Source organism: Salmo trutta, chromosome 9 (genome assembly GCF_901001165.1).
Source record: "Salmo trutta chromosome 9, fSalTru1.1, whole genome shotgun sequence".
Lineage (NCBI taxonomy): Eukaryota > Metazoa > Chordata > Actinopteri > Salmoniformes > Salmonidae > Salmo > Salmo trutta.
Genome location: NC_042965.1, coordinates 15,014,049 through 15,031,689, shown reverse-complemented (window position 1 = coordinate 15,031,689; position 17,641 = coordinate 15,014,049). Strand labels below are relative to the sequence as shown.

At 42.5% G+C, this 17,641-nt stretch overlaps 2 protein-coding genes across 3 annotated transcripts; one reads left to right on the top strand and one right to left on the bottom strand.

Moving 5' to 3' along the window:
• The first annotated feature begins 1,419 nt into the window (after positions 1 to 1,419).
• On the top strand, positions 1,420 to 4,567 carry LOC115200009 (anaphase-promoting complex subunit 5-like). Of its 2 annotated transcripts, none has more exons than XM_029762645.1 (5): positions 1,420 to 1,543; positions 3,248 to 3,355; positions 3,449 to 3,596; positions 3,831 to 3,993; positions 4,129 to 4,567. In XM_029762645.1, the coding sequence occupies exons 2-5, from the start codon at positions 3,345 to 3,347 to the stop codon at positions 4,338 to 4,340; spliced, it is 534 nt and encodes a 177-aa protein (XP_029618505.1). In that variant the 5' UTR covers positions 1,420 to 1,543; positions 3,248 to 3,344; the 3' UTR covers positions 4,341 to 4,567. The 2 variants fall into 2 exon arrangements, with proteins under 2 accessions (XP_029618505.1, XP_029618504.1); XM_029762644.1 differs by lacking the exon at positions 1,420 to 1,543 and adding an exon at positions 1,757 to 1,862.
• Positions 4,568 to 5,862: 1,295 nt separating this feature from the next.
• On the bottom strand, positions 5,863 to 15,586 carry LOC115200008 (glutathione hydrolase 1 proenzyme). The gene is made up of 12 exons (XM_029762643.1): positions 15,075 to 15,586; positions 14,838 to 14,968; positions 14,661 to 14,750; positions 14,114 to 14,306; positions 12,806 to 12,966; positions 12,511 to 12,660; positions 11,640 to 11,776; positions 9,665 to 9,852; positions 9,286 to 9,413; positions 9,026 to 9,138; positions 8,774 to 8,887; positions 5,863 to 8,647 (listed from the first exon to the last, which is right to left on the bottom strand). Exons 1-12 carry the CDS (start codon positions 15,245 to 15,247, stop codon positions 8,501 to 8,503), a joined length of 1,725 nt encoding a protein of 574 aa, XP_029618503.1. The 5' UTR covers positions 15,248 to 15,586; the 3' UTR covers positions 5,863 to 8,500.
• Between the last annotated feature and the right edge of the window lie 2,055 nt (positions 15,587 to 17,641).

Here is a 17,641-nt window from a genome sequence, read left to right as displayed (position 1 = left end):
ATTCATGCTATTGCAAATCGGCACGTGTCTCAATTATATTTTGGTTTGTAAGTCAATAAAAGAGGTGATCCATCATCCACTGCATAGTTAGTAGACATGCTATGGTTAGGTTAGAGTTACTGTAACAACTGAAGAATGAAAATGTACCTGTATAGGCAACTGAGTTCAAAATGTTGCGTCTGCAGTAAGGTAGTAAAGTCTATTCTTCACAATATCCCATTAAAAAGGACTCCTCGTTGCTTCAGACGTGGTGCGGTTACATCTGTATTGATCCTGTTTCAATGTCTGCCTCTTGTTAAAAGGGAAGTCAGTAAGGGGTGGCTGCTAGCCTCCCACCCAAACTGTCCATTTGCAATCAATACTTTTTGTTGTGTGTGTCTCTCTCTCTCTCTGTGTGTGTGTGTGTGTGTGTGTGTGTGTGTGTGTGTGTGTGTGTGTGTGTGTGTGTGTGTGTGTGTGTGTTCCCATCCTCCATGTCTTTCGTTTCTCAGCTCTCTATATGTGCGCATCCAATCTCTACCCCTCACATACACAGCCTAATAAGGCCTTTGTAGAGGACTCAGGAACAGCTAATCTATGCCGCCTGTGAAAATCTTTCATTTTCAGTTCCCTGTTTACTCTCCTTACTTACTTCTTCATTTGCGGCTTAAAAGGTGTATGCAAATAATTTCTTTCCGTTGGCTCTGATCTGTAGTTTGTTACAGACATCATTCTCACCTTAAAAACATCAACTCTTTTGTGTCTGTCTGCCCTCACAAATGTGTCTGCGCCATTCATAGAGTAGTTATTTTTAGTCTAATGTTTAGAATGTATTGCGCAATGGCAGACCTAAACAAAATGCTACATTAAACATCAAAAGAAGAACCAAATGCTCATCCATCATATAATGTTTATTGAACTCTCATATACTGCAGGATTCATCAGAAGGACACCATAGTACTAAAGTCAGAGATGCAGACTGTGCAATGCTGTGGCATGCTAAAGCTCTCTGAAACTTTAAATTATAGAGGTGTTGGTGAATATCCTAAAAGTAATGCTTCTGCCTGGTGCAAGGCACATTAAGCACATTACAGTATTCAGGTATAGCTCTTTTCAGATGAAAGCCTTCACCCCTTAAATTAATATTGATTTTTTTTAAATACAGTTTTCTATCTGTGTCTCATCTACAGTAGTATTACATTATTGTTGCTGGAACTTCTCAACATCCTCTTTATAGCATATATATCCATCTAGTCCTGCACTTAAAGCAGATTTGTCGATTTCATCATCATTTCATAATATATCATCAGTCAGGTGTGTCTGTGATAATGCTGCTCTTGTTACACAATTCCTTGTTTTCATAAAATAGGAAGAGTGAAAACTGTGGCCTTAAGGCACTTTGAGTAATACTGTCTCTTCTTGTCTGATTTGGCAGGATCTGGGCTTGGAAGGAACGTCCCTAAATGACATCTTATATAAGAACGCTGCTTTTCTCAACCTGGTGGATCCCATCTCCCATGAGCTGCTGCTAAGCCTGGCTCGTGAGATGCAGTGTCCCAAGAAGGTAAGATCTCCAAAACCCTTATCTCAAGGTGTATTGTCTGCTTAGCTTGGAATCAAACTTCCAGAAATCAAGATGTCGACAGAATAAGTATCATCATGAATAGAATGATATGCTGTTCCAATACAATCACTAATGAGGAAAGTCTTCCACATTTGCCATGCAAATGGTTTGGCTTTATAATGATTGGTGCTATATAGGGTTGCAAAGGTACCAGTAATTTACCAAAGTTAACCAAAGTTATGAATGATGGGAAATACCACATGGCGGAGCCCCATGTCACAGCCATTGCTGCCTTGAACAAAACTGAGGGTCTTTATAGGTGTCAGACCGACTCTAACTTGCAGGAGGGGTGAAGTCAGGCGCAGGAGACCAAGATACGTGAAAACACACGTTTAATGCACAAAGTCCAAACAGTGCAGGGTACAAAATCCAAAGACAGGATAGAACCCAAACATGAGTCGGGACGCAGCCCAGCAAAGCCTAATGCCTAAATAGAACGGCAGAGGAAAACCAAATTCCCCAACCTAAGGAAGACGACACAAAATAATCCCGCACAACCCCAAACCAAAAACAGACAGACTAAATACCCCACTAATGAATTAACACAAAACAGGTGCTAACCTAAACAGACATCACCAAAAGAAACAGAAAAGGAGATGGGTGGCAGCTAGTAGGCCGGCGACGACGACCGCCGAGCGCCGCCTGAACGGGGAGAGGCGCCACCTTCTGTGGACGTTGTGACAATAGGTAAGGAAGGGTCATGACTCAGAACATAGAACAGCTTTACACTGTCTTCCAGTGCTGTAGCTATCTGTAAGTAGGGCGTTCCACTAATTCAGTGGCTTTTGTGAAGTGTAACTTGGTCCCCAAAAACGTTTTGATTTCACCTAATTTGAACATTGTCATAAAGAGCACATGTTCAACATGATGAAAAACAAGTTTTCCCATCTCAAGAGATACAAATAAGACTCTACTAAGTAGCAGATAAAGGAACAGGGTTGGTTGACTGTAACAGGGTTGATGATTTCATATTAAATCAGCCATAAATCCTCTAGTGACAGGGGGAATGAAAGCTTGTTGTGTACCTCAGGGAGGGGCAACTGAATGCAAGCTTCACAAAAAATGTTTACATTGTTAAAACGTTTCAAGCCTGTCTATCTATGGGTAACAGGGTTAACATGTTATTCTCGACACGCTCAGTTTTCCACCACAGAACACCAGAAAATTGCCAAAAAGAGTAGAACCAGATCACCTGCTATTTTACACTATGATTTAACTATTAATGTTACATTTTTCTTTTGAAACCAAATATTTTAAAATGGAGTAGTTTCACCAGATTAAAATTTGAGTTCAATTAATGTAACAGGATTGACCTTAAAATGAGTGACAAACATAAATTAATCACTAATCACATTAAATAAATAGTCATCTTCAGAAATAACTTTGTCAAAGTAACAAAATAACCAGGGATGGGGAAACTAGGATACATTTTGGGTGCATGTGGGTTGAAATCTTCCTAGAAGTGACACGGTGTTGACGAAGGGACAGATTTATTGAAGGTGGTCTATCTTAAAGCCACTTCATTTCATAGAACAGGCTTTTAAAATGCAATATTGGTGCACAATTTCTACTTCAAATATTAAAGGGACGCAAACCGCACTCTTTTCGTGGAACGACCCATGTGTATATCTGTCGTGTTAACAGGAAAGCTCAAGTGCTGAAGGCCTTGAACCGGACCACTGAAGCATACAGTATCCTGCAGAGGCTGCAGCTGTACTGCGAGAAGATCAAGTACACAGAGATGATCATCCGGTAGGCTCTAAATGAAACAACAGACTCCATATTTTTGGGTTAAGGGTTGTTTATCAGATATGTGTTTTAGACATATTGGTGTGCCTTGTGCAGGGTGATGCTGGTCACAGCTGAGTTGCATTGGGAGTCGTCAGGTTTTGCCACAGCCCTTCCTCTCCTGCTACAGGCCCTGGCCCTGGCCAGACAGCACCACCTACAGGCCATGGCCTCCGAGACCATCCTTCACCTGGCTTTCACTCAGGTCAGCACAAGAGACGCGCACATGCAATATGTAACCCTGTTATGGCAAACACACCACCGTATACTCTCTGAAACCCCTACACATACTAACACACACATCTTCAAACCCCTTAACTTAGACAGAACTGCATATTGTATGCAAAGTAAACTCCCACATTTAGGCACAACAAGGAAATTCATACTGGGTTATATTTCAAAACTCTAATAGTTTGTTCTTCTCCTTCCCCCTGTCCAGTTGATGCTGGGGGTACCGGAGCAGGCTCTGGGTGTCCTTCATGAGGCGATGGAGCCCATCCTGGCCCACGGAGCGGTCATAGATAAGGGAAGAGCTCTGCTGCTGGCAGCCCGCTGTCAGATGGCCATGGCTGGGACCCGGTCCAATGGCCAGAGGCATGCAGGTAGCACACATCCCCAACACAAACTTAATATCACTCACTACCTCAAATGTACATGTTTGTGGATACAATTCATTTGTCATGTAAGTACATAGACAGGAGTCGTTCAGAGTCTTCCTCCCTGTTGTCTCCCTCCAGCTTTAGGCCTGGCTGTGCAATCGCTGGGAGAGGCTGCAGCCTACTTCTCCATGCTGGACTGTAAGGAGCGTCTCCGTGACGTCCACTACCTGCAGGCCCGGCTGCACCACACCCTGGGACAAACTCCCCAGCGCAACAAATGTGCCATGCTGTTCCGCCTCCTGGACCAGGAGCTGCAGGCGCCGGGGGCAGCTGTTGCCATGCGACTCTGAACGGTCATCACCACCCTGCCTTCTCCGACACAGACCGGAACATATACTGGTGTACTCTGTCATTGTCATGGACTTCGCATTCTATCCTATCTTTTGGTTCAAATTGCAACATTGCTTGTGTGTTAAAGAGTAGAGAAACAACTGGTTTAGGGCACTCCCAATTTACATTGCAAACTTGTATCCTCTATCTACAATATAAAGATCAGACTTCAAGTCTCTAATCTTTTCTCATGTTTGTTGTCCTTTTTTTTTAGCAAAATGGAGATCAAGAAAATCACTCATTTGTTCCACCTGAAAATGTTTATCTGATTACCACTAGATGTCAAGCACAGCTGTTGGCGAAAGAGTGCAGCCTGGTTGGGCCTCCCCACAATTTTAACATTTATTTGCAGTAACAACAGTTCCAACAAACGTAGGTGTTTCCCTCAGAACTGTGCAGGATCCAGAGGCCTCGATATGGAAACCTAGATGCCGCCACACCACCTCTGAGTAGCACCCACATAGTATTTGAATTTCAGCATACATACCGTTATACAACAGTTTATCCTTTATTCAGGACCAGAGAGATCTGATTCTTTAGAGGTAGTCATAGCCTCTGTTGTAGGATGTCATTAGAATAGATCTGGGCTATAGAGATAGAGGACTTGTCTTTGCATCTGCAATTATAGCATCTGTGACGGTATGGGCAGCTCCATTGAGGATCTCTTCATTTATAAATAGTACATTTTCTTCATGATAGGCTAAACCCTCCTGATGACCCGGTTGGACATGACTCCAACAGGAGGGATCAGCCAATGAATTTGGAAGTCCCACCCAGTTGACACATTAAAATGGTGGAAGTCTTCAATGACACTGCCCATGCTAATTTTGCCCTTTGGCCACTATCATTCTCTATGATATGTACTTGTATTTTGTAATTTATCATCATGTTCTTCAAAGTCCCAGTGGTGGGATCCCATCATAGGTCAAATATAAATATCCAGAGATATCTAGCATAGAGGATCGCTTAGAGAATGAGGAATGGTTTAATGTTTCTCAGCTGTCGGAGTTACAACGATATGATGAGTGAGAGTAATATCAAATCAGAGCCGGGCAGAAGATGAGTATGTTTTAGAGAGAGCATTGTGATTTTTCTTCAACTGGAAGCATGCCAATGGAATTCATCATTTTAGCGAAGGAAAAGATTTCCCAGAGATATGCGCACATCAATGTAGTAGTCCTGAGATGATTTGAAATGATATCTTTGTGTGTGTGCCATAACATGACAATCTGTGCACATTGTTTTTGTTAGTCTGGTGTAGATTTATGCGACCTGTGAGAGTGATAATGTTTTTATTGGGTTAAGTTATTCAGCATACTCAGTCAGTGCCAGTCATGAGCGCCATTACATTATCTCTTCATAATGGCATTGATCCAAGATCAGGTCTTATGAAATATTTGGATATTTTCAATATCCTGAATTGCCCTTTGGTTTGTATACAGAAGTAGCTTAGCCTAATAGCATTTAAAACATGACCTAACATTGGTATGAAAACACTGAAGTTTTATTACTGAAACAAAGCATTGACACGGTGACATAGCCCTGAGCCTTCAAATATTACATTCTGGGTCTCTAAGCATTTGAGGTACAAAGCAGAACCAATTTAGTTGAAAGCCAATGTAATATTTAACATTTGAGTGGGCTGGTTTTTGAGAATGTTCTGCATGTCCCTCTTACATGAAAAAAGCATTGTCATCATTACTTGAGCCTTTCTGGTTGACGTCAACAGCTTACATTAGACAAAACGAAAGTATGTTCCATTGCCCTGTCAGTCTTAACTTTACCATGTAGGTTTGTTCCAGATGTTTATTGGTATGTTTGCACAAGAAGTACTCCAAGACCGTGTGTGGGGTCTGAAATACGCTACATGTCACTTCGCTCTATAAACAAATACAGTAGATAATGGGCCTCCATGGGACAGGAGACGGGACAGAGACTGTCTGTGTAAATACACACAGACTCACACTGCATCATTCACTCTGCTCTTGTGTGCATGTGTTTATATATCTAGAGCGAGATGGAGAGGGTGAGCTGCAGCCGTGGGATGTCTTTTCATCAGACAACACTAGATGGGGCATGTGCCTAGTGACGCTGAATGTCCTCTGAACCAGTGGCCTGCCCTGTATGTGAGCACTGTGCATCAACACTGACACTATACTCTGTTCAGGCCTGTTCTGTCAAGAGTATCACATTAGTCGGGGGAATGGGATATGTTCTATTAGCACAGTTAGATGAGCTGTATCAAAGGATTGAAATACCCTTGCTTTGCTATTTTTGTATGTAATATACAGCTTCATTAGCCATCATTTCTCATCTGCCCACAGGCTGAGTGCTGTCTGAATGAATATGGATCTTCAGAGAGTAGAGAGTATGCAGATAGTGTCTCAGGCCACATTCAATAGGGCCAACCGGGTTGTAGCCTAGACAACAGGATACTACCATAGATGGACTTTAGTTGGCAGTCACTTCTCTGTGCACTTACTCAGCAGCTACAGGTAACTGCCAAAATAAAGGAAACATCAACATAAAGTGTCTTAATAAAGGAGAAGAGCACACTTTGATAGAGAGGAAGTATTTAGCCTGAGTCGGCTATGTAGCCTCCTATGCATCACTGGTCCATGGAAGCAATTGCTTCAGTGAATAATCCATTTGGAGGCTTTTGTAAAAGCCACAGCTGGCGCCAAATGCCACATCTTGCTAAAATTTGTCAGAAGGAAGCTGCTGTGTATTTTGTTCTTCAGACTATTGAAGGAGGTCGAGCCCAATTTTTAGGTTGTAGGTGTAAAATTGTACTTCAGTCAGTTGTTTAGACATCATGTAGCTGTTATTCATCTATTGTGTACATTTTTCATCAGTTCTTTGGTTACAGGTATCGATGCAGAGAAATAAGCCTCTAAGAATATTGGGAACAGGGTGACTAATGTAAAATATATCTTACTTTAAACATTTTAATAACAAGCATGGCATGAGAACAATGCATGTTTAAAAATATATATATGCAAATGTAAAATACACTATACATTCACTGTACTGCTATGGTCTTACTCCATATTAAACATTAACAATTGATGTGTTTTTCTCAACATTCTGCATCACAAAAAAATATAAAAATACCATTTGAATAGTTAAATGGCAGCCATATTTGAGCCCTTGTTAACAATAGGCCCCCATGGGCAACGGTCAGAGTTGAGATGAAATCAGAAAAACAGAAATCACAGTTTTCAGTTAACAGATCAGAATATGCTTCCTCATGAAAGGAAAAATGTAGCTACCTGTGACCAACATCTTCATAAGGCAGATGGTAGACCTGTAGCCTGGTTGCCAGATCTGTTGGTGATTTAGCCAACCCATAAAACACCAACAGATATAGCAACCTGACCAGTTAAGACCTGAGGTTAAGGCCTGAGGTTAAAACATACAGACCATTTTTCCTTGATGGAGAGATAAAACAGTCATTTCTCTACATTTGATTTGTTCAATGGACAGACAAACTACTTTGACAACCTTCCATATTGGTGTTCATATTCTCCCCTAAAACATTGCTTTCCTTAAATCTCAGATAAATGGCTCTTTTTCTGTCAAACAGAATGATCGCTCATCATCACAGAGTAATTTGACTAATATGTTGGCTAAAATTTCCTAGGCAAACTATTTCATAATGTATAACAGAAGATTCATGGCGTCCATAAAGTTCTAGCCCATTGGTATTTACATCCAGCAGGAATCTAAAGTTGCAGTCCAGCTTTCTGCTACCCCACTGCATTGCATTAATAAACTTCCATCTTCAGGATAATCGATAATGATGATCTCTTGATACAGCTAGGATAAAAAAAATGCCACTTTCAGAGTTGCAACCTCACTTCTTTTTCAAAACACAAAAATAAATAATGAATAATGCTGAAATAAAAGCAGAAATGCCGCCGATTATTTTGTGTGAAGGGAGGAGGTATTGATGTGGAGTAAAGTCATTTTCCATGTCTTGAAATGAATCTCAGCTGAAGAGAGTGGCTGTGTAACCTTGAGGAGGCATTGTTTGCGTGTCTTTCCATATACTTAGCTCTATCCCTGCCTCTTTATGGAGGTACACTCCAGGTTTGGGAAGGAAGGGGTGAGGTAAGACTCAGTAGCCCGCTGGATAGCCCCCTTTCCTGGGGTCGGACTCGGCACAGAGCCGCTCCCCCTGTCTCACCACCGCCTGAACCACTGAATCAGGAATCTTCAGCAGCTCTGTTACATGGTTCTTCTTTACCAGGCCATCTAATACACTCTTTTACACAAACACACACATACATGAACACAGAAATCAACACACACACACAGATTAAAGTCCAGAGTTTAAACCAATTTTTATAATTCAACAATATACGATGGAAAATTGTTCAGAATTACACACCTTTTCAAAGCCGTCCTCCACTACAGTCATACTTGGGTTGAGTTGATTGTGAATTCGAGGTAGTGTCACAGCTTTTTTGAGGTCGTAGTCAAAGAACAAGGTATTCAGAATCACCTATGTAAATGGGAAAAGGAATCTTCTTGTACTCTGATTCATCACAATATCACTATGTAAGGATAGATGGATATCATGTGTTAGTATGGGCTATATCTGTTTTAGAGAGGACATTTCTGTGTATGGATGAAAACTTACTAGGGCAGTTGCTGTGGTGATCTTTGTTCCACCAGAGGCTCCCACCACCATTTTCACTCTATTGTCTTTGTCAGAGATAATAGTTGGGCACATAGAAGAGAGAGGCCTTTTACCTAAAAATGAGAGAGAGACAAATCTTCAGACCAAAAGGTATTCTCAGAAAACAAACCAGCCAAGGATCAAGCTGGAGCCATGTGTAAATTGAGAACTTTCAGTAGCCTACCAGAAATAAGAATATTGATTTCAGTTCCTATTCTCACCAGGCTGGATGAAGTTGTTCGGAGATGGAGGGATTCCAAAGCCGTTGTTGATGTACGGAGAGCTGAAGTCATCCATCTCATCATTGAAAATGATGCCAGTTGATTGGGACATGACTTTGGAGCCAAAACTGAAGATAAGAATGATAGTTAAGTAGTTAGAGTTAAGTAATTATAGGAGTTAAGTAACCTATACATGTTATTTTTGGGTTAAATGCAAATAGGAAATTCTTAGTGAGACCATCGGCAACAAAGTTTGTTTAGAGTGCACATGTATACTATATTAAGGATCTGTCTCTGGATATCTATAATCTACCCTGTAGCATTATGTATTCATCAGTCCTATTGTCTCAGAGGAGGTCTTGCCTTGTAGGACTCTTACTATAGATTGATTGTGCTGGTGGCAGCCACAGCACTTCCATCCTCAGCTATGACGGACAGATGTGCTGTCCCATGATTGTCTGGGACAAAATAATCTGGCTCGTAGTAGCTGTCGGGATGAGTGGTGTCATCTGTGATCTTGCTCCTGATCCCGTCAGCAAAGTAGTCTGAGGTCATGTTGTGGATGAGCTGGAGAGAAGATAAAATCATCAAATAGGAATTCAATTAATTTCTCCTGGCAATGTTGAACAGCAGTCAACAGCATGTGATTATAGAGCATGTTCAGTAAACAACTACAAACCATTATTATTTTGAAGTCAAATACAGTGCATTCGGAAAGTATTCAGACCCCTTCCCTTTTTCCACATTTTGTTACATTACAGCCTTATTAAAAAAGAAAATCCTCATCAATCTACACACAACACCCCATAATGACAAAGCGATAACAGATTTTAAGAAATGTTTGCAAATGTATAAAAATGTAAATTTACATACAGTAAGTATTCAGACCCTTTGCTATGAGACTCAAAATTGAGATCAGGTACATCCTGTTTCCATTGATCATCCTTGAGATGTTTCTACAACTTGATTGGAGTCCACCTTTGGTAAATTCAATTGTTTGGACATGATTTGGAAAGGCACACACCTGTCTATATAAGGTCCCACAGTTGACAGTCACAGCAAAAACCAAGCCATAAGGTCAAAGGAATTGTACGTGGAGCTCCGAGACAGGATTGTGTCAAGGCACAGATCTGGGGAAGGATACCAAAACATTTCTGCAGCATCGAAGGTCCCCAAGAACACAGTGGCCTCCATCATTCTTAAATGGAAAAGTTTGGAACCACCAAGACTCTTCCTAGAGCTGGCCGCCCGGCCAAACTGACCAATCGGCGGAGAAGGCCCTTGATCATAGAAGTGACCAAGAACCTGATGGTCACTCTGACAGAGCTCCAGATTCCGCTCTGGAGATGGGAGAACCTTCCAGAAGGACAACCATCTCTGCAGCACTTCACCAATCAGGCCTTTATTGTAGAGTGGCCAGAAGGAAGCCACTCCTCAGTAAAAGGCACATGACAGCCTGCTTGGAGTTTGCCAAAAGGCACCTAAAAGGACTCTGAGACCATGAGAAACAAGATTCTCTGGTCTGGTGAAACCAAGATTGAACTCTTTGGCCTAAATGCCAAGCGTCACGTCTGGAGAAAACTTGGCACCATCCCTATGTTGAATCATGGTGGTGGCAGCATCATGCTGTGGGGATGTTTTTCAGCGGCAGGGACTGGGAGACTAGTCAGGACTGAGGGAAAGATTAATGGAGAAAAGTACAGAGAGATCCTTGATAAAAAACAGCTCCAGAGCGCTCAGGACCTCAGACTGGGGTGAAGGTTCACCTTCCAACAGGACATCGACCCTAAGCACACAGCCAAGACAATGCAAGAGTGGCTTCAGGACAAGTTTCTGAATGTCCTTGAGTGGCTCAGCCAGAGATCGGACTTGAACCCAATCAAACATCTCTGGAGAGTCCTGGAAATAGCTGTACAGCGATGCTCCCCATCCAACCTGACAGAGCTTGAGAGGATCTGCAGAGAAGAATGGGAGAAACTCCCCAATACAGGTGTGCCTAGCTTGTAGCGTCATACCCAAGAAGACTCAAGGCTGTAATCACTGCTAAAGGTGCTTCAACAAAGTACTGCGTTAAGGGTCTGAATACTTATGTAAATGTGACAGTCCAGTTTTATATTTGTAATATATTTATTTGTAATACATTTACAAAAAATTCTAAAAACCTGTTTTTGCTTTGTCATTATGGGGTAATGTGTGTAGATTGAGGGGGGGACAATTTAATTAATTTTAGAATTAGGCTGTTAAGTAACAAAACGTGGAAAAAGTCAAGAGGTCTGAATACTTTCCGAATGCACTGTGTATATATATTTGTGAATGAAACTTTGTATTTGAAAGCTGTGTATCAGGGTTCTCACATCAGTGATATTGAGATATCGTGGATCCCCTAGTTTGCTCCTCTTGGCATAAGCAAACCGGAAAGCCTCCACGATGCGGTGATACGTCAGAGTCTTTTTCTCGGCCGTTGAAACACTTGTGCAAGTGAAGTTATACCCTGTTGAAAAAACACACCAAAAATGTTGATCTAATACACGGGTGAGTAAACTTTTTGACTCTAAGGCCACATCGGGGATTTCAAAATTCAACGGATGGCCGCACTGATTTTTTGGCGACCGATTTGTTCGTCAAAATGAATTTGTGGGCCAGAAAAAGGGGAGTTATTAGAAAATGTATCGGTCCATTATCATTATCCCCCCAAAAAGCTTACAAAATCCCTCACGGGCCACATTTAATCGATCTAATATGTCATTCCAAAAAAATAACTGTGTTCATTTATCAAAGATACAGTTTTAATGTAATTCGATGTTTCCATCACAGGGTCATTTCTGTCTGATTCCGTCCTTGTTTTTGCACAAACACTAGCAGCTATGGTTGATGTCAAGATGTAGAGGACTAGTGCAGTTTAGTTCATTTCCAGTGAGATAATGTCCAGAGCGCTTACAGTGAATCTCTCTTAAGATGAGATGACAAACTGGGAGGCCTGAACTGTTTGTTTACAGTCAATTAGTGGTGGATGATGATGCCCTTCTGTGTCTAAAGCACGACTAATGATCTTCTCCATGACAACACTCTCTGTATCTGGTGGATTAGCTGTAGCTGGATTCATGTAGAGGGGCGGTGGTGGTGATGGAGGGGGCGGAAACACTGTCCAAGGTGGTACAGTGGAAGGAAACCTGACATCCTCTGGTCCGCATGGCTGAGTTCAGACTCAGAGTTATCTAGGCTCACCGTCCACTATGTTGAGTATAAGTGCCAGGACTGGGCCGCTGGAGGGGGCGTCTGGGACGTGCATGGTGTACTCGCCCACGGTCAGCTTCAGTGGGTACTCATTCAACACAGGCCTGTAGTCCAACAGGTCCTCCAAGGTGATAATCCCACCTGAAAAGTGAAAATAATAACTGCTGAAGAAGCACATCGACAAACTGCCTATCAGATCTGTTTTGCCTTATCATTATCATAGTGTGTACAGCAAGAATGATGAGCTTTAATAGAATATTATAATGCACAAGAAATAGAGAAAGACCTGCTGCTTGGATGTCATCAACAATTGTCTGTGCCATTGTCCCATTGTAAAAAACATCAGGTCCTTCCTCCGCTATCCTCCTGTAGGTGTCTGCTAGTTTGGGAAATTTAATGATATCATTTTCCTTCAGGATCTTTTTCTGGGAGTCACAGAACACTTCACTGGAATACAAAAACAGGAGCAGAAAACTTATCAGGAGTTATTCAAACAAATCTGTAGAGTAAAAGGACCAGCATTCCCATGGCATTGTCATCATAGGTTTTACAGCGGCCAATCAAATCATCAATGGTCATAATAAATCACATAGGAAGCCATGCATTTTGGACATCAATGTAATCACATTTTATTGGTTGCAATATATCAATGTGGTACTCTGTGATAAAATCCAACTAATAATCCAATTATAGTACTTTATTGAGCAGGGATGGACTCAGTCGGGGTCTGAACTTAATGTTGAGAGTTAGAATAGTAGATCACACAAGGTGTAATTTCTAAATGTTGTTGTACATCAGCAGTTTTTATCTTGTTATGTCATTCACTCAATTAGCCTGTCAGCTGAACATGTTTTGATTGGTAAATTAGTCTAGCCAGCTTTCTAAATGTGTAGTAATCATGGTCAAATTACCGACCAGGGGACCCCATTGATTTTGTTATTCACTGTCACTCAGATATCATATTCAAAACTGAAAAAACAATTCTCCACCTTATGGCAAAATTTGTAGAATTTCAGGAAATGAGCTGTAAAACTGCACATTTTTCTCTCAGTCCCATGGCAAAATTAATAGAATTGCATGAAATGAGTTATGCAATTGATAAATCTTCTCTCCGCCCCATGGCAAAATGTGTAGAACTGCAGCACACTTGCTTTAAAACGGCAGCAGCCCCTCAATGCCCCATGGCAAAATGTGTAGAATTGAGGAAATTAACTCTAAAACTCTAAAATGTTCTGCTCGCAAGGTGGGGGGCCCCCCAACAAAATGTCACTTAGGGCCCCCAAAAGGTTAGGGCCGACACTGACTGCATGTGTGGGTATGGATGTTGGTACACAGACCCGCGAGCCACTGCGACCCCTCATGATGAGTTCAGATTTTTTGTGGCCCCCACCCCCATCAAAGTTGCCCATCCCTGTTATAGAACATTTAATTTACACTATCATTAAAGGGTAGCTATTATCAACCATCCATATCACTTAAGTCTATCTTTGTCAATATTATTAGATTTGTAGAAGTTGTTGTAGTAGTAATATAGCAATTACAGAATCATTTTTGTTCCATATTTGTTTTCTTTGATCTCCTGTCCTATCCTCACCACATATTGGCATCTCCTTGAATAGCGTCCTTGTTGCTGGCGATGGCCTTGGCCAGGGCTTTGCCTATACGGAAACCTACGCGTGCCAACTCAATGCTTGGCTCAAACAGCTCCTTCCATGGCAGCCTGCCGTGTCTCCTGTGTGCCATCTCGTAACCACGGATCTCCCCTGGAATGGCTATAGACAATCCACCTGTTATGCAAAGAAGTCTTTACCACATTTTGCACAAAGTTGGAACCCTGCCCAGAAAGGATTTAAAATGCGTATCAGTCCATTTCCTCATTTTGACAGGTCAAACTGTTGCCCCCTTAGCAATGCATATGATGCAGAAGGTTAGAGCTAATTTTCCTTAGAATGATGGAAGATCAGGGAAGAGGCTGCCAGAAGGTTCAAACACGGTGTTATCTTCTCTCTATCCCTACCCCACTGTGATACATGACAGCTACGATATTACTATTCAACTGTTATCTCAGGATGGTTTGAACTACAGAACCTGCCTAGCCTACCCTGTACCTGACGTACATTCCAGAACAGTAAAAATGGTACCTTTCTGAGAAAGCTGGGTGTTATCGCCAAACATGTCTTCCGTCGCGTTCATGGGTGCTGTCTCCCTCGCGTCAATGGTTTCTACCTTCCCTGTCGAGCAGTGATACAAAATACAGACAAATGGATGTGTTTTTTAGCCTTTTTAATTTGTGGTGTCTTGAGGACACACTGACTCACCTGTGGAAGCGTTGTAGATGTTGAAGAAGAGACCCCCTCCAATGCCCATGCTGTGAGCGTTCAGGAGGCCAACACACAGCAGGGCGGCGATAGATGCATCCACCGCTGAGCCGTTCCTCTTCAGGATGTCCCTAGGTACGCACACACACACACTTAATGCTCCTTGTCATTTGACTAAGTGTGTACCATGAATCATTGTATCAAAGGGAATTAGTTGGCTAGTGTTACGTTACTTACCTCCCCACCTCAGAGCATATCCCAGCATCTGTAGCCACGGCAGCTTTTGAGTAGAAATGGTCTGAGGGTGAGATGGGGTTCTTGTTTCCCACCCCCATGAACACCCCCACGAACACTCCTACTGCAGCCACCAGCAAAAACACCAGGCCAGCCACCAGGGACTTCCTGACCATTTTCCTGCCCAGGGGAACCAACACACCAACACATCTTACAGTTAGACAGGAGCCTTACAGATACTGTATCTTCCTGATTTAATTTATTATATAGTTAGAAGTAGTAGGCTTTTTTAGCATGCAGTCATTCTTAGTGCTGTGTCTGCCTGATCAAACACTGTCAAAGGAACATGCAAAGCGCCATGGGCATTGTATCTTAATGTCATCACTATCCTCCCATTGCAGAGGTCACCCATGGATCATGCTGTGGGTTGTCAATCATATACATGTGACTCAAATCTAAACTGTCAGAGGCTGTCCCTTGAGTTCCCTGCATGTGTCCCTTAATGTTTTCTGTGAGTTACAAAATGATACGGAGGTGGTGGTTAACACAAACTCTTGGTAGATAATAGTGGTATCCTACTACCTGGGATTGAGGGTGAGTGAGCAGGGAGCAAAGAGCTGACTATAAGAGTCTAAAAATGTAAATGTGTGAAGTCCTTGTGATTGTACGTTTGTCAAGCTGAACCTCGGCAAGACGGAGCTGCTCTTCCTCCCGGGGAAGGACTGCCCGTTCCATGATCTCGCCATCCCGGTTGACAACTCCATTGTGTCCTCCTCCCAGAGTGCTAAGAGCCTTGGCGTGACCCTGGACAACACCCTGCCGTTCTCCGCTAACATCAAGGCGGTGACCCGATCATGTAGGTTCATGCTCTACAACATCCGCAGAGTACGACCCTGCCTTACACAGGAAGTGGCGCAGGTCCTAATCCAGGCACTTGTCATCTCCCGTCATGATTACTGCAACTCGCTGTTGGCGGGGCTCCCTGCCTGTGCCATTAAACCCCTACAACTCATCCAGAACGCCGCAGCCCGTCTGGTGTTCAACCTTCCCAAGTTCTCTCACGTCACCCCGCTCCTCCGCACACTCCACTGGCTTCCAGTTGAAGCTCGCATCTACTACAAGACCATGGTGCTTGCCTACGGAGCAGTGAGGGGAACAGCACCTCCGTACCTTCAGGCTCTGATCAGTCCCTACACCCAAAGAAGGGCACTGCGTTCATCCACCTCTGGCCTGCTCGCCTCCCTACCTCTGCGGAAGCACAGTTCCCGCTCAGCCCAGTCAAAACTGTTCGCTGCTCTGGCACCCCAATGGTGGAACAAGCTCCCTCACGACGCCAGGACAGCAGAGTCAATCACCACCTTCCGTAGACACCTGAAACACCACCTCTTTAAGGAATACCTGGGATAAGATAAAGTAATCCTTCTAACCCCCCCCCCCCCCAAAAAAAGATAGAGATGTACTATTGTAAAGTGGTTGTTCCACTGGATATCATAAGGTGTATGCACCAATTTGTAAGTCGCTCTGGATAAGAGCGTCTGCTAAATGACGTAAATGTAATGTAAATGTCTAATGACGATACAGAGGACAAAAATCAGTTAACCACCTAACTGAGGAACTCAATTTAACCTTGCACAATACCCTAGATGCAGTTGCACCCCTAAAAACTAAAAACATTTGTCATAAGAAACTAGCTCCCTGGTATACAGAAAATACACGAGCTCTGAAACAAGCTTCCAGAAAATTGGAACGGAAATGGCGCCACACCAAACTGGAAGTCTTCCAACTAGCTTGGAAAGACAGTACCGTGCAGTATCGAAGAGCCCTCACTGCTGCTCGATCATCCTATTTTTTCAACTTAATTGAGGAAAATAAGAACAGTACGAAATTTATTTTTTATACTGTCGCAAAGCTAACTAAAAAGCAGCATTCTCCAAGAGAGGATGTCTTTCACTTCAACAGTAATAAATTCATGAACTTCTTCTAAAAGATCATGATCATTAGAAAGCAAATTACGGACTCCTCTTTAAATCTGCATATTCCTCCAAAGCTCCATTGTCCTGAGTCTGCACAACTCTGCCAGGACTTAGGGTCAAGGGAGACACTAAAGTGTTTTAGTACTATATCTCTTGACACAATGATGAAAATAATCATGGCCTCTAAACCTTCAAGCTGCATACTGGACCCTATTCCAACTAAACTACTGAAAGAGCTGCTTCCTGTGCTTGGCCCACCTATGTTGAACATAATAAACGTCTCTCTATCCACCGGATGTGTACCAAACTCACTAAAAGTGGCAGTAATAAAGCCTCTCTTGAAAAAGCCAAATCTTGAACCAGAAAATATTAAAAACTATCAGCCTATATCGAATCTTCTATTCCTCTCGAAAATTTTAGAAAAAGCTGTTGCGCAGCAACTCACTGCCTTCCTAAACACAAACAATGTATACGAAACGCTTCAGTCTGGTTTTAGACCCCATCATAACACTGAGACTGCACTTGTGAAGGTGGTAAATGACCTTTTAATGCATCAGACCGAGGCTCTGCATCTGTCCTCGTGCTCCTAGATTTTAG